Source organism: Betta splendens, chromosome 16 (genome assembly GCF_900634795.4).
Source record: "Betta splendens chromosome 16, fBetSpl5.4, whole genome shotgun sequence".
In the NCBI taxonomy this organism is placed as follows: domain Eukaryota; kingdom Metazoa; phylum Chordata; class Actinopteri; order Anabantiformes; family Osphronemidae; genus Betta; species Betta splendens.
This window is the reverse complement of record NC_040896.2, coordinates 20,856,358-20,880,467: the sequence shown is the minus strand read 5'-3', so window position 1 is coordinate 20,880,467 and position 24,110 is coordinate 20,856,358. Positions and strand designations below refer to the sequence as shown.

The following is a 24,110-nucleotide window of genomic DNA, read 5'->3' as shown; positions in this document are numbered from 1 at the left end:
GGAGGCTTCTGGCTGTTTTGACTGCTGAGCGATGTGCAATGCAATGCAAGCGGCTTGAAGTGGAACAGAAGGAGGAGACACGCTGTTAGTTGTTAGAAATAACGGTCAAGACCCACTGTATCTACGCAGGAGACGCAAACTGGATCGATCACATGGCAGCGCTGTTAGTCAGAGCTGGTGTTTGGCCACTGTGGTTAAAAAGGACGAGTCGGGGGGAAAATCGGGCCTTGAGGAATGTTACGAGTCAGCACAGACACATGGAGGAGACATGAGCAGAGCCCAGTCAGAGTCCTCACCGGTGCCGTTCTGCAGCCGCGGGCCTGGAGATGATGTGACTCCAAACAGCAGCTTGCTCCTGATCTAAACAGATGGTTGCTCCTAGCAGCTCAGACAGTGCAGGCACCACAGAGACCGCACAACGGCCGCACGGGTTTTCAGCTGCATTTTGCCTCTTTGCCACTAGATGTAAGTGTTGCATCAGCTGGATCCCTCCTGGCTCTCGTATTTTGGCTGGAGCGGAGGCCTGATGCCAGGGCTGCTAACTTTTCAACAGCTTAGTATGAGATCTTGGAAATAAAGGTTTATTATATGTCTGCGTTGCCCATGCATCTGTTTTATCAAAGTAAAGACCTGTGACAGATGGCTGAGCTTCTGCACATTTTCTTGAGTAAAGCATCTTTATTCCTGTCTGGGCTGCTGACATATGCGTTTGAAATATTTACCTAAACAAACACATTTTATATTCAACCCACCAAACTAACACCACCAGTAACAGTCCTTCACTTAGTTCAGAATGCCACAGCCAAGGTTCTGACTTGAATTCTCAGCACAGATCATATTTCTTCTACATTAACTGGCTCCTCATAAAATATAGGAGTGGCTTCAAACCATCGGTACTGTTTGTGATCCCTGCCTGTTGTTCGATGCTCGCTGGCACTGCAGGTGTTTCCTGTCAGCTGTGTGTTTAGCAGCCTTTATAATACACAATATAATAAGTGAGCCTATCAGGCAATCAGTGTATTCTCTTGAGAATTGGATAACTGAGAAAATGTGATTACTTCTCTCACCACCTCTCATTTCAGAAAACAAAAGTTCCCGCATGTTTCTAAACTGCCACCCACATCTCCACTGTCAAGCACACTGGCCTACGTAACTGTTTGGTTTGGAGGACAATGCTTTAATTGTCCTCAGTTGAGAAAAGAATTAATGTTGGATGATGAGCGGCAGCATGACAAGCTACAGAAGATTTGAAAGGCTCGTGCGAGAGCCTGGGGTGGGTTTAGCCTTGTTGGAGAGAGGAACGGTGGCTTCCCAAAGGTTTGGGCTCTGATGAGAAGGTGCCCTCTGCAGATGCTCTATCAATTTGTGAGAACCGGACAGTGACAAACTGCTGGGGGTTGACAGTATAATTGGGTTTTGCCCAGAACTGCTCTGTCTTTATAGCAAACAAGTGTTTTTTATTCTCCCCAAGCGCTATGTTGTGGCTTTTAAAAGTATAATCAGTACTTTTCAGCTGCACAATAGCTATTCACCTGGGCTGATCAAGGTCAAGAGACACAGATCACGCTACAGAGGGATCATCTGTGTGGGGCTCCGCTGCTGGTATCTTGGCAACCATGCAAAAATTAATCATGTGCTTAGAGCTTTAGGAAAAGAAATGTCAGGGAATCTGATGGAGGAGCCGTTCTACATGTAAGAAGGGATCTGTGGCGACCAGCGAGTGGGGGAGGATGATGCTGATGAAGCGGGACAGGTTCATCGTTGCCGGCCTTCTTCCATCTAAGCCACCGTCAAGCACAGACAATGCCTTGTCTGGTGGGAATAAGCTTTGGGCTAAAGCTTATTCCTTTAGCTCCTCAAGCTAATGGTTCGAGTTCATCTTGAGTGATAAATTAGCTGTTTTACCAAATGTTTCACTGAAAATCAACAGTGTCAACCTTTTTGGCCTTTTGGATATAGAATCTGGAAATTATAAAGTGTAGGCATAAAAGTTTACACCTTAAAGTAGATCAAACATGTAACCTGTTGTTAATGCTATGAAAAGGTTCAAGAAATCACTTTGTAAATTGTCTGCTTTTCACCCATCCATCAGTCCATAAGGTCAAAGTAATGCAATGAGGAAGAGATAGACACCACCTGTAGAACCATCAGGCCCGTTCAGATCAAATAACACAAAGGGCCAAAACTGCTGTTTCACTAAAAGATCTGTGCTGCATTTGACTTTCACTAGAACTACCCTTTGAAAGAGAAGAGGAATCATTCATGAGAAACATCACAGGAGACCGATGTACCTGCAGAGTTCCTCAGTCACTTAAATCAGCCACATCTGCCCAACACATGTCAGCTTGAATCCATCCAGTGTGTCTTTGTGCCTGAGTCCCTCCGTGGGGCCTGGGGGTGTAGTCTCCTGGTTCTGAGGCAATGACGGACTCCCAGGCATCACGGGCCCCGTTAAAGTCACTCGGCTGCACGCTGTGCTGAGTCAAACTAAAGCTGCACCGCTTCTGAGCGGATAAGCAGTTGGACTGTTTATGGTGATGGAGCTGTTTATGGTGAAGGCGCCTAGAAGCAGGAAGATCCAGTTTTACAGCAGATGCTTTGCCTTGTGGCAGAGCTTCAGCATCTGAACCCTATTCCCTATGTTTTATTTGAGGTCTCAGTGCTTATGTTCCAAGAATGTAAAGTGCATTTTTACAGTTTCTTACTTACTGGAAGAGGTTTATTTATAGAGGGTGGAATTAGATCACACCCGACTGAGGGGGAAATGCCTGTCAGGCGTCATGTTGCTGAATACATTCCAAATATGAGCAGCGTTCCTCTGTTACACTGTTACCTGCATCAGTTTGGTATAAATCCAGGAACATGACTCACAGGTACAGAGGGCAATGGAAGTATAAAAAGAAGATCACGGAAGCAGAGGAAGGATCTGAGACAGAGTTTATTTTTACAATTTACACATGGTAGTTTGTGTTTTGTAAAGATGCTCCATTCATTTATGTCTGATTCCTCGTCTCTATAGATTCAGCACAAGCTAGAACGGAAGGTCAGAATTAAAAATAGGGAGAAGTGACTTTTACTCTATTGCTATCGTCCGTTCCACCAAAGAGCATCAGGTCAGCAAACGTGCCAGATGGGCTGAGGGACAAGCACTTTCTGTGCCTGTCCAGCCAACTAAGTGCTATGATCCTTTTAGACAATGGCAAGCGAACAACATAAAAGCACTGAAACGCTCCAATGACCTCTGACCTGGAACAGCATTGTAGAACCCACACAGCATTAACAGGCCGGATCGGTGCTCCCTGCTCATATACATCCTGACTGACCGCGGCCGTGTGTGAAGTCAGCTGTTTGCACCACACGCTGGTGCCACATGGCTGTTCTCCCTCAGCACGCAGCATCAGGTGCAACGCTTCGCTCCAAAGACGCAGCGTTGGCCGAGGAGCGCAGCACGAAGCGCAGCTTGATGGAGTTTCATCAAGTCGCACGCTGAAGGTTACAGCGTAGATGGGAATTCACAGCTCAGACAGCTAGTAGCAGTAACTGCAAGTAGGAAATAAGAAGGTTCGCTTTACTTTTGAGATTCCTGCAGCTTCATGCACACAAACCTCTCCTGTGCATCTCCTTAGAGGCTGAATTTGCCCTTTTATGACCTCAGTGTGAGAAGAAGGCAAGAAGCGCTCCATGCCAACTGTGCAATCGATTATAACACTTTGAAACAATGGCTGTCATGGTTGGGAGGAGTCTGAAAAGGGTGACATTCAGCTCCATTTTACTTCTCAGTCACACAGGAAAATGCTGCATGTATTACCAGAATGTCAGCGTTCCAGAAAGAGACGCTGCTGTGTTTTAAGCCCCACAATCATTCTATGTGTGGCCTCGTCTGCAGGCCACAGCATCATGACATGCTTTACTGTCCACAAAATGGGAAATACAGGGTTTTTTAACCCATCACGTGTCTCTATACACACACACACACACACACACACGCACGCACACACACGCACGCACGCACGCACGCACGCACGCACGCACACACACAAACACACACAAACACACACACAAACACACACAAGCTTCAATCAACATTTCGCCTTGCGTTCCCCCAGGAGCCCGTGTGGCGAGTGAGGCTAAATGTTTCTGACTGGAAGAAAACAGGACTCCAGACAAATCAAGTCCAATAAAGAGAATGCAGCGGAGACGGAGGAGGATGGCGCGAGATTCAGGGCGAGAGGATGCGCAACAAAAGGGAACAATGAGTGAGCGAAGGAGCAGAGGAGCAGGAGAATAGGTGAGGCATAGGAAGCAAAGTGAGGCAGAGTGGTGCAGGGACTGAGGTGTAACCAGGTGAGTCACTGCAGCCTCCTCTGCTCAAAAGTGCACGGTGATGCAGCACAGCTCCGTGCAGAGCAAATTACTGCACGCAAACAAAAACAAATACTCTTTAGAATCAGGTCAAACAGTAGGCAGTTCGTGGGAGGAGGTACTGTAGGAGACTAATATATACTGGATATTTCCTTGAACAGATCTGAACTGCTCCTCGAACGGCTGAGGCACAGTGAGGACATGGTAATGGTCCAGTTAGCACCAAAAGGAAGTGCAGTCTCATGTCTAAGAGCCACTGTTCTCTGCTCATTTTTATTGTAGTAATATACTTTGCTATTAATACAAAAATAATATAATAAAGTTGTTTTTATTTTTTTTCCCAAGAGTTGTTCTATTGTCAAAACAGCTGCGAGCCGTGTGTCATAAGCAGTAGTGCAGATGTGATGTGATTTGAGTCGTGACACCACGCACCCGGTCACACATTCATTCAATAAGTAACACCATGATGTTGCTACATGTGAGAAACCCATAACGTGTTATTTCCAAAGCAGGTGCATCCTTCATCTGCCTTTGTGCTGCAATCAGTCACATGCTGATCATTCCCTGGGTAATAAATGAATAGTTGTTTTAATGATGCTGAACTTGCATGCAGGCACTACAGTCTGGTAGCTTTGTGGAGCAGCCAGCCGTTGTCTCGTCTTGAACGCTCCTCCCCCATCCTCACGCAGTGAGTGGGTGGTGTGCAGCAGGGGGAGTGTGAGTGGGTTGTGCTGATGCTGCCGTTCACCTCCAGCTCTGCTAATGTTGCATCTCATCATGGATGCTTTCATGACAATATGTCCACGCACAGTCTTAATTTCTTCATTTGTGGTGACACACCTTGTCTTGTGTTACAGTATGTTGACATATTTGGGGCAGCTGGAGCTGGAGCAGAGTGGCTTATCTTTAAATATAACAACTTATACCTCTGTTTCAGTTAGTCTGCACCAAACCACATGAACCAACACTTTAGATTTCCAGGAAATGGAACAAACAGTGAAACTTTGTCCTGGTGGGTCTGTTCAGGGGGCAGTGACAGCCAGTGTTACATGACCCTGTCGTTCTGTTGTCATAAGACGGACTCAACAGATGTTTCTGTAGAAAGAGAGAGTTGAAACATGACACGCCGTCAACAGCGCAGCAGCGCTCCACGATGTCTAAGCTCTCGTCTTTCTCCCATTAGCCTCTAACAGAACTAGAACAGAACAGAGCTGATTTGAGATTTATGAACATCGCAGCAGGCGAACTGGAAAAAAGAAGTAGGCTTTAAGTCCCGTTTGTTCAAACAGCTACTGCCAAAACATTTGAGCCTGGGCAGAAACATCACTGCAGCTCTGAATCACGACCGTCCAACTGCTACTGAAAGGATTCTTTGGTCTTTGGTTCTATCAGAATTCCCTTTTAACAAAGATAAGAAAGATTCAAGCGTTCCATTGATTTGACAACATCTGCCTTGTTTTACATCAGGGAAAAGTCAGTGACCAGCATTAGAAACACTGACTAAAACAATTCATTCCACCATGACCTCCATCGCCACCATAGACATACAATAGATTGCTATACATAGTAGAGGTGTGCCTAATAAATTGTCTGCATAGACTCCGAGTCAGGCAGTAATGTGGTTTCTCTCACCATATTCTCCCTGCGTTTCACAGAACAGAATATAATTGGATGGTCACAGGCTTTGACAGCCAAATAAACAAAACAAGCCGATGTGTGACTTTTGTGCTCTGGATGAAAGCTGCTCCATTACTCAGCGAATGAGGAGGAGCAGCAGTGAGACCTCAGAGTGTGAACCGCCGCGTGGCGTCGGTGGAGTGTGTGTCTCCTTATTACAGCGTGCACTCGCTCGCGGCGGCAGCGGAGCGGCCGCCTCATCTCCACCCAGGGGTTCTCCCCCCACTCTTCATTATCCTCGGCCTCGTGGAGCGCACTCGCTCCTTCCTTCGGCCTCGGCCCTCGCACCTCTCACACGCTAATTACAGAGACCATCAGCTCGTCTGAGAGAGAAACCAAGAGGATGAGAAGAGAGTGGCAACAGGGAGAAGAGGAGTCCTGGCTCAGTGAACCCAGGCAATTTTTTCCGCCTCACCTGAGACCTCCCATTAAGCCAGGCATGTAAAATAAGCTAATAGCCCAGGTATAAATAACTCACTACGAGGCCTGAGTCAAAAGCAAGTTCCTCCCACTGATCATTTTGACGGCGGTGTGAAGAAGACTGCAAAGTAAAGAAGAAAACAGCATTTTTATTGAATCGTAAACTTTAGTGAACTCCTGTTTGTGTATCATTATTAATAAATGCATCATCTAATGCATTTTGCCAATTAAACACACAACACTCATTTTAGATTTTATGAGAACTGGACAGTGGACAGAAATACGATTGTTGCTAAAGAGCTAACAGCTACGTCTGCACTCTGACAAGAACAGTTGGAAATGGGTAGTTCTGTAGTTTGTTCAGTTTAAGTCACAAAGACAACATCCGCATGTTATGATCGTCCGCTGATTTTGACGCGTGTGTTAATCTTCCTGACATTGTTCCTTATCTGCATCTTGCTCCTCATGTTCCAGGCCAGACCACTGTTAGCCCCAGGCAGATGTGCTGGCTGCTGTTCTGAGCTCTTCTTTGCTTTGGGACGTTTGTTTGTGCTTTTACATTCACGTACGCTGGTCTGAACCCTCTGGTCAGGCTCTCCTGCCTAACTCCTTCCTGCCTCCAGCATTCCAATCTTCTCTGACCTATAACACTTTCTTCTGAATTTCAGTCTGTAAGTTGTGATGACAGCTCTGTACTTTAAGAGTATGAGAAGCCAGCGGTGCAGTGAACATCACACTTTAAAACGTTCCAGAAACAGTGACTTTTGTCTCTCTCTCTCTCTCAGATGTTTTTTTCTGCTGTGCCCTTTGTGAGTTGGAACTGGAAGCACCTACAGTAAGTAAGAAGTCAAAAGGTGGTTGAGGAATGAGGGGGTTACGGGGAAAAGTGGTACATACTGTACATAAAGGGAAGGAAAAGACTTTACAAAACCCCAAAATACAGTATTATAGAATTATACAGAAACAGTGAGGTTGAAAAAGCCCCTTGAACAGAAGAACCCCGAGCAGAACCAGGCTCAGCGGGTAAATATCTGCCTCCAACAGTTGGGTCCGAGTATAAAGAAGTCATTAGTAAAGTAAAAAAAGTAAAAGAACATTTATCCTGCTTTTGTCACAACGCCAGCGTTGAGCTTCAGGGTTAATTAAGATGTGCTGCCTGTCACTGTTCCTGTCATCGTGGAATCTTTCTTTCTTTCTTTCTTTCTTTCTTTCTTTCTTTCTTTCTTTCTTTCTTTCTTTCTTTCTTTCTTTCTTTCTTTCTTTCTTTCTTTCTTTCTTTCTTTCTTTCTTTCTTTCTTTCTTTCTATCTTTCTTTCTTTCTTTCTTTCTTTCTTTCTTTCTATGCAGCTCAACGCACACAGGGCACTGTCGCTGCGTTCATGGGTCGGCCTGGTGCGAGGGACCCACGGTTCACTGTCAAACAGAGCAGGCAGCACATGCTTCTCATACTGAACCACGCTTAATGTGAGAACATGTTCAACGCTTCAGTTACAGGAAACTAACTGGTGTTTAAGAAATCTGTTGCGTTTCACTGTAGGAAAACAGTAGTTTTTTTAACTGGTCCGTTAGCAGCACAGTGACCAAGCTGTAAGGTTTTACATATTCACATTTGGAACATGAGCCTGATTGGCTCTCCTGCCCTTTTTCTGGATCCAGACCCGCACTCGTCATGCTTCATTTCAGTGTTGAATCATACTAAATTGGAAGTAAATCAACCAAGAGTTCATTGAATGGCGACAAATACTGGAGAGGAATGTGATTTAAATCGTTTTGGATACGGTCCGTGTGCGCGTGAAGCATGAAAAGGCTCGTGTGTGTGTGTGTGTGTGTGTGTGTGTGTGTGTGTGTGTGTGTGTGTGTGTGTGTGTGTGTGAGAGAGAGAGAGAGAGCTGTACGTCAACAGTACTTACTTTATTACAGCGCATACTGGTCATTTACATGGTTGTTTACAGTTTAGCAGGAGGATGAGGAATCTTGTGTTATTGTTATATGTGTGAGTGCAGCGTTGGTCATGTTCTGAAGTCTGACCAGCAACATTTACTAAACTTACTTCATAAGTGATTCATCCATTTTGGATTGGTAAAAGATTCATTGTTTTGCTTTGGTGCTTGTACATCATTGATTAATTTAAATTAAAATTAGTAATAATCACTATTTTAGTGATTATTCTTTGTCCCGCTCTAAACGTTGCCATGAGGACTTCCATGTGTGAGTAAGAGAAGAAGACGTGATCCCTGCTAGCGGTGAAATGGATCCTGAAGGCGTTTCCTAGGGAACACGTCAGGCTGTAACGCCTTGCTGATTGTGGAATCGTGGCATGTGAGTGATATTGTATATGCAGCTGCACCCATGCACTCACTGTGCCTTCTAGATTTGAGCTTTTTCCTCTCACAGTGAAATTGAATTTTTCTGGGGGGTGCAGAGATTGGACATGTCACCGCGTACTGATGGCTAATCCCTGACACAGCTGGATGTCATTGCAGGAGCTGATTTGATTGTCATGAGGTCATGGAGGAGACAGGTGGAACTTCTTAAACCTGGACCGTCCAAAGTATAAGTTTACCATATGTGTGAAAGTCGTGGTGTGTTCACTGGTCATGGTTTCCCAGTCTGAGCCACAGAATCATGAAGGTTCATGTAAATCAACCATCTTTACGATGGTCTAGATGTTTCATCATCATGTGACTGGACGGTGGATCTTTATGCAGTATTCACAAAGACCTGAACAACCTGGGCATGAACGTAATAACATAACAAATAAATGTAAATACACATTTATTTATAGTCATAAATTAACATCAGCAACTTGAACATGTGCCATAATAATTAGTTGTTTGTCTTGCAGTTGCCTTTAGTACCTGACTGCTGGGTATGAGGACAACGCTGGGTTTCTTACTTTATATTATTCTTATTATATCACCTGTCCCTTCAGAGGAAGCATGTTATGACATATCGGCTGCTCAGCTTCGCTTCACCACAGATTTTTCAGCCAGTTTCATCTCGTGTGTTGTCCGTTATTGAACCCATCTCCTCACTGACCCCACCGCCCCGCCGCTCTCCTCTGCTGCTCTGAGTTTACTTTCTGCTTTTATGGTTTCTGGATTTTCTTTGGACTGAAGTGCAAACTCTGGGACTGGCTCTCTACCTTTGGCCTTTTCCATCATTTGGAAATCTTTGGTTGTTCTTCTGCTACTTCTGGACCTGGGTGTGATTATGCTGTTGCTCTCACTCACCTGGCTTGGTGTTAGACTGAAGATCATTTGTGTATTAAATCACCTGCTGTGATTACATTATGAGATATTCCTCCCACAACATCCTCCAGCATCAGTCCAGCCAAGATACTCCATAAGCAACTAGTACTTGGTGGGACTTTCCTTTGGATGCCAAACTCTATTCTTCGCCCACCGGTCGTGTTCAATCCTGACTTCATCTCTCTTTAAAGTCACAACACAGAAGGATTCAGTCCTACCGTTAAATGCATTGAAGTTATGAAGGTTTTATGACAATATATCTCATTATCAGGAGTTTGTCAGTGGGTGGAAATAAAGTTATGAATCTTAATCACCAGGATAGAAGCATGAAGAGCTAATGGATCTGTGTGGAAACAGTAATAATAATGTATAATAAAATAAAAATAATAATGTAATCTGAATAGAAGCCACTTTCACAAATGACGTTTTAGTTTTTACAAGCAATATCAGCACATAAATATTATATGCTTATATATATATATAATTACGCAATATTTATTACATATCTCTAATTCTGATTTCCAGTAGCTCATCATTATCTGCTAATAGTGTTTGATTGCAATCGATTGCTTGAAGATATTTTGTCAGTCAGCTTCCAGCATCTAGTGTAACAACACTGATGGGAATCGCAGGCAGACACGTGTGTCTCAGGGTAAACCATGAATCACAGTGTTATCTGAGCAATCAGTCCAGGACCTACCGTAGGTTGTACCATTCAAAGAGCCAGTCGCCAGGGACATATTATGAAATAATCCTATTTAGTTTGTGCCATGACAGGACTTGAGGAGCAGCAGAGACAGTTCGGCCTTGGGCCCAGGTGTAAGCGGGTCCTACCGGGCGGCGCAGGGTCCAGCAGGGGGCAGTGGACGGAGGGAGACGGGCATAGGCTTTTAATGGCGTATTGATTCCACAGACCTGGTCACGCTGCTCTCCTCTGCTTGTCTTCACACTCATTCGTTTGGAAATGAGGGATCAGAGAGTGACTCATCCAGACACTGGCCTCCATCCTGACGCGCCCTCGTTTCTCTGAAGAATGAAGCTCTGGATGTTCCTGTTAAGATCAATGCTCGTTACTTTGCGCTACACTACTTTCATTTTTCTAGACGTTGATCCAGTATTTGTCATTTCACTCACGCTGGTTCATGAAGCGATCGCTTTGACAAAACAGGTCAATTAACAAGTCCTTTCTGCTGCAGAAGTGACCTTGCATGCTTCACTTCCCATTATCTGCACGCTCCTGTGAAAGCAGAAAGAGGTTTCTCTACCTGGCAATATTAAATCTTCTCAATTATATGGTTGGGCTGCTGCCGGCTGCTCCTCTTGGATGGAGCCTATTGTTCTGGTGAAAAATGTAATCAAGATGCTGTCTCTCACGCTCAGCGGTTGCCTTTTGGCGCATCCCTTTGGAGTAACGGTGAGAGGAGCGAGGTGGCTGATTAACTGCTGCTCTGCCCCTGAGCGACTCCTCCAGCTCAGCACACGTCAACACACACGTCAACACACACACACACACACACACACACACACACACACACACACACACACACACAAACACACACACACACACACACACACGTACGCTGCTACACGACGCAGAATCAAATATATCTATGGCTCCGGAGGCAGTACACCCTATTGCACTCAATTAGACCTATAAATGTGCTGTTTGGACCGGAGCGAGTAGTAAACAGAGAGCAGCCTGGGACTGATTCCATCGATGAGGTAGAAGGATTTCACCTAAATATTATTAAAGCCAAGTAATGATGAATCCAGTTTAGGTTTATTGCATTACTACCACAGCACTTTGTGTTGAGGGGCCCTTTCCTCCGCCCTCCAGCGTTGGCGTGAACACGAAAGGCCTCACTCAGCGCTTTCACCAGGGGCCATTCCAGCGGTGGTAAGGGTGTAAACAGTGAAAGTCCCATTTGCGCGTAGCCAGCGTAGCCTCCAGTCAGAGAGCAGGCTGTCAGTCGTTATTTGTGATGTGTGGTTCTTGAATGTCCTGCCTTTGTGGAGTCTGACAGGTACTTCAACAGGTAGCGGGTTTCAACCCAAAGAAGTGATGCTGATCAAAACACAGCGCATAGATATTCACATTTCACCCACACCTACACTACATGACTGACTCAGACCACCTGATTTGAGTCCTTTCAAAATAATGTTCAAAGTATTTGTGCTAATTTCTTCTTTCACATTATTAATACTTGTTATATTAATAGTTTCACTTTTTCTATTTAAACAAAGGCCTGTTGTAAAAGGCGGTGTCCTTTATGAAGCAGTTTTTAACCCCCTTATTCTTTTTTTATTACTAATCTTGTTTGCATTGTTCCCTTTAGGACTGATTTAAGAACATCTGAGCAGCGCCGTCTCCACCCAGCATTTCCTCCCTTCATACAAATGAGTCACTTCACATTATACTGTAGACCTCAGTGTGTTTTGGCAGCTTGTAAAAGCCTCCGTCACCTGAGGCTTGGTTTTTCTGACTGAAGTCACAACAAATAGATGTTTTTTCATGTTTACTGCCTTTTTCAGTGTTTTTGATTCCAAAGCTCAAAGAAGAAAAAGAAGTATGACACGATGTGAATAGTAATGGGAAAAGACACTGTCTCAACAGGATACAGGCATGACTTTAATGTTTGTCTGTATAAAACATCTTCTTCTATTAAGCACATCATCATTTATGAAATTACAATCCAGGCCTGGTTGTACAACTTGACTACTCATGGTTGCTGATGTTACATATACAGTAGGTTTTCGATCCCACAGCTGCATTTGACACAGTTGACCACAAAGTTCTCCATCTACAATATACCGCTGGTCCTTGTGAGTATGTGAGTATGTGACCGTGGGGGAACTAAATCGTATCACCTGTGGGGTCCCACAGGGGTCTGTTCTTGGGCTGACTCTTTTCAACGTCTATATGCTTTCACTGGGTCACATCATTAGCAAGCACGGAGTATCGTTCCACTTTTATGCTGATGATACACAGCTTAATGTTGGACTGAACCAGACCTCCCTGACACTTTCACCAGCTCTTACCTGCTGCCTGGAGGAGATTAAGGTGTGGATGTCAGGGAACTTTCTCCAACTGAACGAGACTAAAACCGAAGCCCTCCTAATTGGGACTCCCCACCAGCTTCATTCCCTCCACATAGACTGTATCTCCTTTTCTACCAACACCATCACCCTCTCCCACTCTGTTAACAAGCTGGGGGTCAAGCTTGACTTTCACCTGTCATTTTAAACACATGTTCACCTCTTTAAAACTGCATTCTTCCATCTCAGAAATATTGCCAAACTCCGCCCCTCTGTGATGCTGAGAGGCCGGTCCATGGCCTTGTCTCCTCCAGGCTGGACTACTGTAATGCACTCCTCACTGGGATCCCTGGCAACAGCCTTCAACACATTCAAAACAGCACTACCAGGATCCTTATGAGGCTGCGGAAATGTGAGGACATCACTCCCATCCTCCGGACACTTCACTGGCTTCCCATTCACCTTTGCATTGAATACAAACGCTCAAACTGTTTATTTACCCACCAGTGCATCCATGCATTGCTTCACAATAAAAAGAACTCCTCATGCCACATTCTACAGCAACTCGCCTTCTCTATACAAATACTTTCTAATTCCAGCCCCTCCTGGACCAAACTGCATACGATCGAGCTTTTTCAGAAGCCGCTCCATGAATCTAGAATACCTGTGTGACAACCTGAGAGCAGCACAGACCGTGGACTGTTTTAAAAGACAGCTAATTAGGAAAGAATAGGAGTTTAATTTGGTTATAGGTGTCATGTTCATATGGAGTGTGGAAGCCAAAACATTAGAACCACCTCCTAATAACTTGGACTACAATAAACATTCTGTCGAACGCTGTACCAGATTGAATTGTGTATGTGTAGTGGTGCACAATCATAAATGTAAGGAGTATTAAACTATTTCAAAGTCTTTTCTGGTTCTTGTCAAATGTATCTTGCAACGCAGATGGAGTATGTTCACTAATACACACAGACTGGGTTTAATAATCGCTGACTATCATGTAAGACGTATATAAACAAGAGTACTGCTGTTAAAATGATCCCTCTCCTCATTGTTATTTGCACAACAAACAAAAGTTTTTTCCACCAAAAACTAAAACAGTTGGGCCTTAATCCGTCAGCGAAGCCTCGGGGGTGGAGCTCTGCTCAGCGAGGCTTAGCGTGATCGCAGTTTGCAGAGAACAGGTTGGACAACAGGCAGGACTGATCCCACGGCTTCCTCTGATTCCTCCGAGCTGACCAGACGGCAGCTGAAACCGCATATCAATCTCCCCAAAGCCTCGTCTGTGGACGTTAGCGCAGCCAATTAAAGCCGGGGAGCAGACATCCATCCAGCTGCAGACAGTGTGTCGATACCCGTGACAGAGCGGTGACATGCTGGGCCATTTTTAGCTCGATAACTCTTTGGATCTGCGCGGGCTGCCTGTGATCAGCTGCTCCACATTCCTCCCTTAATGAGCCTCGGTGTGTTGTTTGAGGTTGTGTGGCTGCTCCTCTGTCTTTGTGCGAGGGTGTGTGATGTCTACCTCCACACGATCAGCCGTGCGTGTCTAACAGCCCTGCTTATACAAATTCTTGATGATGTAGCCTTCAGGGACCGCCGTAGTTGATAAACCTCTCTGACACGCGACCCCCCACGACCACGTTCACAATCATGTCTAGGCCCCAACAATTAATGAGTTGTCAAGTTGTCTGGCAGATGAGTGGGGGGGGGGGGGGGGGGGGGGGGGGGGGGGGGGGGGGGGGGGGACTGGGTCTTACCCAGTGGTTACCCAGGAAAACGTTCTGTACTTCTGTATTCGTCATAAACATGTATCCATCAAGACGTTACCTCCGTGATCATTCAACAAGAGCTTCTACAGTATAAATCAGGTTGAGGTTTGAAGGAGCACATCCTCCTTCAAACCTCAACGGTGAGAGCTCCCGTTCCGTCTGTCTGACAGACAGTGGCATCGTTATCATTCATGCCGCGCTTTGGCGCTCCGACCCGTTCGACCCTGGCCGACCTGCTGTAGATGTACCATGTTCTTGGCTCTTTCTTCACACGCGCAGAGGGCAGGTGGAGCAACTGACTGCACTGATTACAGAGTGCGGATATTGTTTCCGGCCCGTGTGATAGGAATCCAATTATTCTCAGTGCCCTTCAGCTGATAATAAGCTCTGCCAGTGCTAATGACTCCATTGTCAGGGGAGTCTGTGCAGGTTGTTTATTTATTCAGCTGATAAAAGACTCATTTCTAACAGTGTCCTACACTCATTCACTAACTTAATACGCTGATATCCAAAGAAAACAAGGCACCTCCCCAAATCTGCGTTTGGACTCCATGGAGCAGACCTTCTAGTTGTCTGTGAATCCAGGCTGGCTTTGTGTTCCGTTATTACAAATAGTTAATTTCCTGTTTGATCAGTGTTTGTGGAGACGTCACGCGGCCAGCTTTGACAGGTTTTATGGCCCAAAGCGTTCTTTATCAGTGCAGTCAGAGTTCTAGCGAGCTAGTGTAGTTAAGAACAGCAGTCGGTGAACACTAATCAGCCAGAGTTTTGTGGCAAGAAGCACAGTTTCTCGTGGGATTTTAACAAACTGGGGGATTTCCAGAGACAGTAGTGAACGTTTTCTGTGTTTGAATCTGCCATTATGAGTGTATTTACTGGAAATATTCTACAGCATATTATTTTGAGCATACAGTTTAGTTTGTTGAGCTATCATTAGGAAGTGAGGTTAGGACCAGGGTGTTTCTTATCGTGGCTGCAAGATTTACAGCCTATTTGTGTTTTCCAATTTTAAATGTATCTAAATTTATTACATAAAGTAAAATCATGAAAAATTTGAATGTCCTTAAGATTAAAACTTTCTTCATTTTAGAAAAGTTGGTGAAATCATTTGAAAAAAAGACTTGTAGAGTCTTGTTACTACTATGAATATGATAAGACTAGAATTTGAAGGAGATTGTTTGTTTTGCCTGAAGTGAACGTAACACAGATCACTGCATGTCTACAGGGATTCCCACTCTGCCTGAAATGTGTTTGACTTATTGCTGCCACAACCAGCTCATCAATTTAAAAAAAAAGAAAAAGTGGATGATTAGTTGCTTGGCAGTGTGATTTCCTGAAACAATACATCAATGTTATCCTGAACTGACATGAACTGGTTCTAATAGATTTTTTGGAAATCGTGTCTTTATAGAAGAAGCCTGAAGAAAAACATTTACCAGTGTATTTTACTAAACTTTAGGTTCAGGAGCTTTCACTGAAAGTTTTTTAATACATTCTCACTTATTATTAGACTAAACATCATAAAATGAAACATATTAACAATAATTCATTCTGTCAATTTTAGGATCTGCAAGTACAGTGAAAAGGCAGATTATTCCTCTCTTTCTTTCCCAGGATGTCGTCAACGGCCCTCCTGCTCACGCACCACCTCCTTTGTTGTCTTGAGAACATGCGGCAGATTTGTGCGTCTAGATTAAAAAAATCCGATTCCCAACTGAGCGATGTAGTAAAGCCTTGTCCTGGCATCCACCAGAAATATCAACCATCCATCACCATCTGCACAACTGAGAGAAGCTTAATTAATGATGACCTTTGTGTGTGTGTGTGTGTGTGTGTGTGTGTGTGTGTGTGTGTGTGTGTGTGTGTGTGTGTGTGTGTGTGTGTGTGTGTGTGTGTGTGTGTGTTCAAATGAGGCTCCAGTGCCCGGTGGCTCCAGGAAATACAGGGGAACCCGGCCTGTTACAGAGGACCGTGGGTGTGACATTTCAGCAGAACTCAGTCAGCGTCACCTGCTTCTCAGGCGCCGCTGCATCCTCCTCTGGTCCCGGAGCGAAGGCGACATCGTGGGGGTCCCCCCTGAAGGTCCACAAAGGTCCTGTCGCTCCGCTGCAGCCTGCACAGGCCTCAGCGCAGCGTGTGTGGAATCCGGATGGGTTGTTATGGGAGACACCTCATCGAGAAGCAGAACACGCACGCTCAGATGCGTGCGCGGCAGCGCTGGGATCTCGACGGGACACAATGCCGTCTGGCTTAGGTGTGTTTATGAGATGGGAGCTGACGCGCAGCCCAGACTAATAGATTAGAAGCGTGTGGCGCCTGCTACTTTCTCTTCATCGTGTCAGTTTTCCATATTCTATTTGATGTGACACAGCTTGGAAATTTGGGATTTCAAACTCAGACGTGTTCGTCTCTTGTCTGTCAGGCACCAAATCCAAACACTGATTGTTACTTGAGATTCAGCCGCACACTCTCAGGTTGAGAATGATTTTTGTTATGGCCGACATGATGCTTATGAGCAGCTACAAAGAAACACTTAAGCAACTGTTAGAACCTCGTAAAAATACATGAAGCTCTGTAAAAACACTCGGCACCGTTACACACTGGGAGATATTTGGCCCACAGGAAGCTGTAATGATCCATAATGGGAAACGATCCATCTGTATACTTCAGTTGTCTTCACACCCCTGTTGCCTCGAGTGGGATAATGATGAACAAGAGGCAGCGTCTCCCAGCTGGTCTCGCTTTCATCTCGGGCTGCTGAAATCACCCACCTCTTCAGCAAAACTCCCAGTCAGTGAATCTCAGTGCTTATCCAGAAAAAAGGTGATTTTACCTTCAGTAACTATCAGCAGAATTGGTATTTTACACCTTATCTGCTGTCACCTTGACTTTATGTCCATCCTCTCTATCTTACTGTAATCAAGCATGCTCTATTTACAGTGAATACAGTAAATAGTGCAGCGTGAAAAGTGCTCTCTGTATGTAGACAATGCAGGTTACAGCCCTGAAGAGTTTTACACAACGTGCTGAAGGATTAAGCTGGAGCTGGAGGTGACGTGGACCTGTACTGTGCGCGTTCGTCCCAGTGACATAGCTGAGATTTTAGCTGAGGCACCAAAACTCATTACTCGCACACAGAATACAACACTAACACCTGTCGACAATGGCTGAAGGCTGTAATTTAGTTTTTAAATATTTATTTAATAATAAAACTTTAGCTGAGTAGCACAGTCCTGACTGCTTTAACATCCATGTGTCATGCTGATCTCCAAGCAGTGACGTAGCTGTTCTGTCCTCTTCTCTCTGCTCTCGTCTCACCTGCTCAGTTCTGCCCCACCAACACAATGCTTCCAGTCAGCATTCAGCTCATCTCCTCCCAATAACTACCCGCTGACCCACAAGTGTGTGTCTGTTTCCCACTTGAACCCTCCCTGGTTCTTTGATTGACAGCTTGTCTGCCTCCTCTCAGAGCTGACTGCGTCCTTGTCTTCTCTGGTAAAGAACCTAAACCTAAGTTAACAGTGAGCTCCAGCTTGTGTGCACTAATGAACAAACATGTCCGTGTGACTGTCAAACTGCTCAACTACATAATTCTCTGTCAGTTTGACTGAGCAGCACATACATATGTATGTGTATGTATATGTATATTTTTGCCTATTATGTTTTCCAAATAATGCTTTTCGACTCTCCGCCGTGAGATATCAGGAGTTTGACGTCACCTCTTTGGGCTCAGGTGTGCTGCCACCAAGGCTCTGACACACGTTAAAGCTTTACGCATCAAACCGTCTGCTCTGCTGTCCTTGGCTCATTCTAGAGAAAATTGATTCTGGAGGGAGGCAATGACACACGCGTGCACACGCAAACACATACTGCATATAAATGAAATGCCTATTAAGTGAGCCAAGTGTCTCCCATCTATTTCTCATCTCACTTCAAAGTTAAGGAAAGTCTGACTGCTCCCATTCTCCCGTCTCATCCCCCAGATACTTATCCAGGTGCATTAACGGCACCAGTCAGTGTCTGTCCGACTCCCACCATCTCCAGGTGTTCACATACAGTATATACCCTCACACTCTACTGACACGGGCAACCTGACATCTTGCTTGAGAAAAGCCAGTATCTTTTTTGTCAGCAGCCAGCTCATGAGGGGAACCATTATATTTGCACCACAACCGCACGGCACTGCAGAGCTGCTGAGATTTTGCCAAAGAGAAGGATGACACATAAGTTATAGGGACAAATGATCTCGGAGATGAGAGGTAATTCTTCATGTCTCTCTCTTCACACGTTTATTTAGAAAGGAGGATTTCATGCAGGACAAAGTAGAGGCTGATCTTGCTATGTGCCTCCTTGAAGCCTCTATGAAACACTAAACACCTGACTTTAAACATTCACATTACAAAAACAGGTCGGAGGTGTTTTTTATCTCATGAACATTAGCGTTTTCAACATGCTGATGTTGTCATGTAACCAAACCCCCACTATGTCAGGTTTACTAGCATCATTTAGACTATTAGGATCACTTAAATTTGATGTGATTTAAAGCAATTTCAGTTATGACAGTTCTGCTCAAAAATCAACTTGAATCCAATAATTACCGAAATAAAAGTAAAAACTGGTCAGAATGTTGGATCATTTAAAGGAAAAAACGCAATTGTTGGTTTTCCTAATGACGGCGTACAGTGATGTGATCAGCCGCCCCGTGTTCACCACTACCTGCATCCTGCATTTGCGTCAGATCCGTAGGTGATAATTAGCGGAGCCGTGGTCCGTGTAATGAGAGATTATTTCGGGAGACGTTCGCGGATCAGACGTCGTGGGCAGAGGCAGAAAAGTGGGGGTGAGAGAGAGAAACAAACACGTCAAATCTTCCCACACTGTTTAAAGCAGAGGGATAGTAGCAGATGGTAATGTGCCACAACACGGACTGCCTGCTTGGTAACAGAGATTTCTATCGCCAGCACAAAGCAGACTGCACACGCCGCCGCCGCTGCCAGCTTCAATAAGTTCCTCATTAGACGCGCTGTCTGGTGTGTTTGTGTACGTTTTGACACACACACGCTGTTCGGTTCCCACTCCCCGTTAGCTCCGCATTAACAGACTTGTTAATTTTCACTTTTTTCAATCACAGGAAACGTGAAAGCAGCCAAACGGACCCTGTCCCCTTTTACCGGAGAAGAAGCCAATTAGACGCCGGGGGAACATCTGATCTAAAGGCCGTCTTTTGATTTACAAATTAATTATTCCAAAAAAATAACTGCGTCACCGTTGATTATGTAGCACACCTCTAAAAGCTTTGATGAGCACATGAGGCAAATTAGAGACTAACATCTGAATATGCCTTTTTTTTCTTTCCACGGGATGAGTCACAAATTGATGATGATCAAAGGAAAATGGCTGGACTGGGTCCGTGCTCTGCTGATTACTGGTGAGGAGAGAGCACGCGTTTCTTTATGACCTGAGCCGTGCACCGACCCTGAGCTTTCCTCACATCCACCTCTGCAGTGGTGGTGATGGTAGGAGCCAACCAGCAGAGGGGCGGCATCTGGCTGTTCCTCCTAAACAGTGGCTCTAATCTACAAATGAACCTGACATTTGGGCTTTTTCTTTGCCCACAGTGCTGAGGTACATTTTGATCACATGATCATGTCCTCAATTTTAACCTGTCCAATAAGGAAACTCACTAACGCTGACATTATGCTAAAATGTCACGCGCTGTTGCTTTAAAGTCCTGGACCCATTTTTCCATCCTAGTCTCTCTCTAGTGTGGGATTTTGGATAAGCTGCAGGAAGAAAAGCCTGGAAAGGTTAAGAAGTAAATAAAGGACAGAGACACATTTGGCTCAGAGCGTGGTAAATTTCAAAAGCACTTCATAGATCTAAACCAAAAACAAACAAGCAAATACTGTACATAGAGGCTTCATTTTTCAGCAGCGTGATCCTGATCTTGTTGCTGAAATGACTCAGGTTTTCTCCTTCCATCTCTGAACTGAATCAAAACTCAGTATTCTAGCGCGTCGATTTGGTATTCACAGAGGCATTCAGGTATGTGCATAACAGCTTTAGTTTTGGGGTGAGAGTCTTCAGAGATGCTGTGCCGCAGGTCGCAGCCACACGTGGGTTCACTGCGTGCAGACTAATTAGTTACTGTATGAGTAAACGAGTAGAAGGCTTCTGCTTGTCCTTGACTATTAATTTGCAGACAATCAATTCCAAATTATCCCCTGACTACTGAAGCAGATTGATCGCTGATGTCATTTAAATGTGCACATTCCAGTGAAAGGTGAGATGGCAAAATAATTGCCTTTTTTCGAGGTGGGGCCTGTTTCGACAGCTCTTGGTCCTTTAAACTGAAATCGATGCCACTAAGTGAACGCTCTCCGTTGAGTTCTTGCCTTCACTCAGAGAGAGCTGTTTATTGCCACGCCGGCCGAAAGTAGGGAGACGATGGGGAAAACAAGGGACCTGACGTTCCTCCTGCCACAGACAGACCTCAGTTAAAAAACTAAATGAATACATCACACATAGAGTATATCTGTTTAGACAGCAATAGTTGAGAAACTAAGTGTAAGTATAGCTATGAGTTCTGTGGATTGAATAGCTCTGCATCTCTTTAAGCTACAGCCACGTCTGAGCCTGTCAATTAAATTTGAAACGCCTCTGTTTATTAGACGAGTGTATTTAGGAATAACACGCAACTGTTTTTGTCAAAAACAGAACAACTGCATCCTCTGAGCGTTAATACATTCAACATGTCAGCTGTGAACAGTCGTTGCTAAGTCTGTCAGAGTGTTTTAGATATTGTGTCTGTCACAGATGAAACCTCCTCTCTCCCCCCGCGGGCGTGGACGTCGGCCGAACATCTGTGCATTAAAAACGAGGCCCTGTGTTATGCATTTTGTCCTTTAATGCAGTTTGCTTTAACCACATTGCTGCAACACCACAACTTATACATCAAGAGTCTTTCAAACAGAGCTACTTTCAGATATGTTTGGTCACAACACGGAGCTGGGGAGGTAGACGACACTGTGACACCGACTGGAAACAGCAAGAGCGTATTCTGTCTTTTTTCACGTGACGAGGTCAAATTTAGTTTGGGCGTGTTTGGCGACAAAAACCAATATGAACGCATAGAGATATTATATTCAGGCTGCCCTGTACATTTGCTTACGTTCTCACTGTGACTGACACACATATTAACACGTTATTGCACTGAGCTACGGAGAGGCAGTGGGACGTCAGAGGCTTCAGCACGCTGGACAGCTCCTTGAAGCCGCTTCAGTGTATGGACTCGTTCAGACTGTGCTCACTGGGCGAACTGCGGCTCATGTTGGACAAGCTCGCCATGAGGGATTTGACTTTGTGCGCGTAATAGTTCCTAAGGTTCACCGAGGGCACCTCTTTGATTCCCTCGTCGAAGTCACAGCTTCGCATCGCGATCTCCAGCTGCTTTTGTCTCTTGTAGAACAGGGAAAACTTATTAAAAATGAGCGTGATCGGAAGCACCACCACGAGGATCCCGGCCAGGATGCACGCGGACGCCGTCAGCTTGCCCGCTATGGACCCCGGCACCACGTCTCCGTACCCGACCGTGGTCATGCTGACGGTGGCCCACCACCAGCACGCCGGGATGGTGGAGAGGTCCTCGCTGTCTTCCTTCTCCACCGTATAGGCCATGACGGAGAAAAAGGACACGCCCACGGCCAGGTAGAGAAGAAGGAGCCCCACCTCTTTGTAGCTGTTTCTGAGCGTGGCCCCCAGCGAGCGCAGCCCGGTGGAGTGACGCGCCAGCTTCAGGATGCGGAAAATCCTCATCAGCCGCAGCACTTGCGCAACGCGTCCCAGGTTGGCCAGCGCCGGGCTGCTCTCCACCACCAGGTTTATGAGGAGAGTCAGGTAAAACGGAAGTATGGACACCAGGTCTATGACGTTCAACGGGTGCTCGAAGAAGTGCAGGAGATCGGGCGCCACTGCAAACCTGGCAACCAGCTCCAGAGTGAACCAACCGATGCCAAAGTGCTCCACGGTCTCAAAGCGGGGGTCCTCCATGGGGCGGCCCTCGCTGTCCGTCAGGCTGAACTCACTCATGCTGTTCATGCACATAGTCGCTATGGAGCCCAGCACCACCAGGATAGACAGGATGCTGATGATGCGGCTGGCCACGGAGTAGCCGGGGTTGTCGAGCATCAGCCAAATGCGCCTCCGCGTGCTGCCGAACAGCTGCTTGTCGAACTTGGAGGCGTCGTTATAAAACTCCAGCAGCTCGTCGAACGAGGAGGTGGTGCTCCCTTCGTCGCTGCGCTCGTCCCAGTCCTCCCGCCCCTGGTCCATTTTCCTACAGTGGTAGGCGCTGCTGCAGCAGGAGTCAATGAAGAACTCGTTGATGCCCCAGTACTCGATCTCCTGGCTGAAGGAGAAGATGCACAGTTCGGCCATGACGTGCAGTCGCCCCGTGTTGTAGAAATTCAGCACGTACGGGAAGAGCGTGGGGTTCCTGTCGAAGTAAAACTCTTTCTCCGTGTCGTCGTAGTCGTCGCACAGCTCCAGGATGGACTCTTTGGACCGGCACTGGAGCAGGCGCGCGAGCCTGGTTTCGGGGAACCGGGACAATGTGTCGGACTGGAGACGCTTCTTGAAGCCACCCACGTTGATGCGGATGGCGGCGGCATCGTCCACGCGCGTCCCGCCGCCCGGTTCCCGAAGGACGTGACCCGTCATGTCTGCGGAGAGGGACACAGACGCAGGAGACGAGTGACACAGCGGATCGCGCTGACGCACATGGGGGAGAGATGAGAGCCAGAAAGGGACACGACACTTGTATTATGTGGAAATTTAAAAGTGAAAGACGAAACCTTTCATGTGTTTAAAAAACAACATCTGTCAACCTTCTATAAAACCCCAAGCAGTTAAAATCAGCGCGTTTCCGCCTCCATTGAAACAAAGACGCAACTACGAACTTACTTCAAAGCGCTGCGGGTTCACCGAGTCCTCCAGCAAGAACGCGGGGATGACATGCCGCCGTTCACGCGCAAGTTGCGGCGCCGCCTCGCGGGAGCGACCCCGGGGTCCGGAGGTGCGTCTTCGTGCGGTGGCGTTCGCGGCTCACGGCGGAGAGAAGCCGCGTCTGCCGAAGGGAAGCGGCGCCTCGTCCGCGGCGGTGGGAGACAATGAAACAGGCGTAGCGTCCTCAGATACAGGCGGAGGCTGGCGGGCGGTGTCGGTCCTCACATGATGCGCCCACCGTGCTGGACACTTCCTTCAGCTACAGGTATCGGCTACAGTAACAAAACCAAGCCATGTATACGCCCTGGCTGCCGCTTTGTTTGTGCGAGGGAATTCCTGTCCCTCCTGCGTGCGCTGTCTCTCTCTCTCTCTCTCTCTCTCTCTCTCTCTCTCTCTCTCTCTCTCTCTCTCCCTCTCTCTCCTCTCTATCTGTTGCTGCGCAGCAACACGTAGCTTATCCTCTGCAACGCCCTCCCAAAGTGATCTCAGCATCACGGTGCTCAGAGGGGCGAGGAGGGAGTCACCAACCAGCCAACACACACCGGAGACCTCGCCAAGGGGAGACGAACTGGGATATGTTTCCATT

General features: G+C 46.2%; 1 protein-coding gene across 1 annotated transcript; it reads right to left on the bottom strand.

The window, feature by feature from the left end:
- Positions 1-21,410: 21,410 nt before the first annotated feature.
- LOC114843602 (potassium voltage-gated channel subfamily S member 2-like) lies at positions 21,411-23,906 on the bottom strand. The gene is made up of 2 exons (XM_029130297.3): positions 23,483-23,906; positions 21,411-23,241 (listed from the first exon to the last, which is right to left on the bottom strand). The coding sequence occupies exon 2, from the start codon at positions 23,237-23,239 to the stop codon at positions 21,800-21,802; it is 1,440 nt and encodes a 479-aa protein (XP_028986130.1). The 5' UTR covers positions 23,240-23,241; positions 23,483-23,906; the 3' UTR covers positions 21,411-21,799.
- Between the last annotated feature and the right edge of the window lie 204 nt (positions 23,907-24,110).

Excerpts from the sequence above, each read along its gene's own strand:
- LOC114843602 (XM_029130297.3), bottom strand. The coding sequence starts at position 23,239 with ATGACGGGTCACGTCCTTCGGGAACCGGGCGGCGGGACGCGCGTGGAC.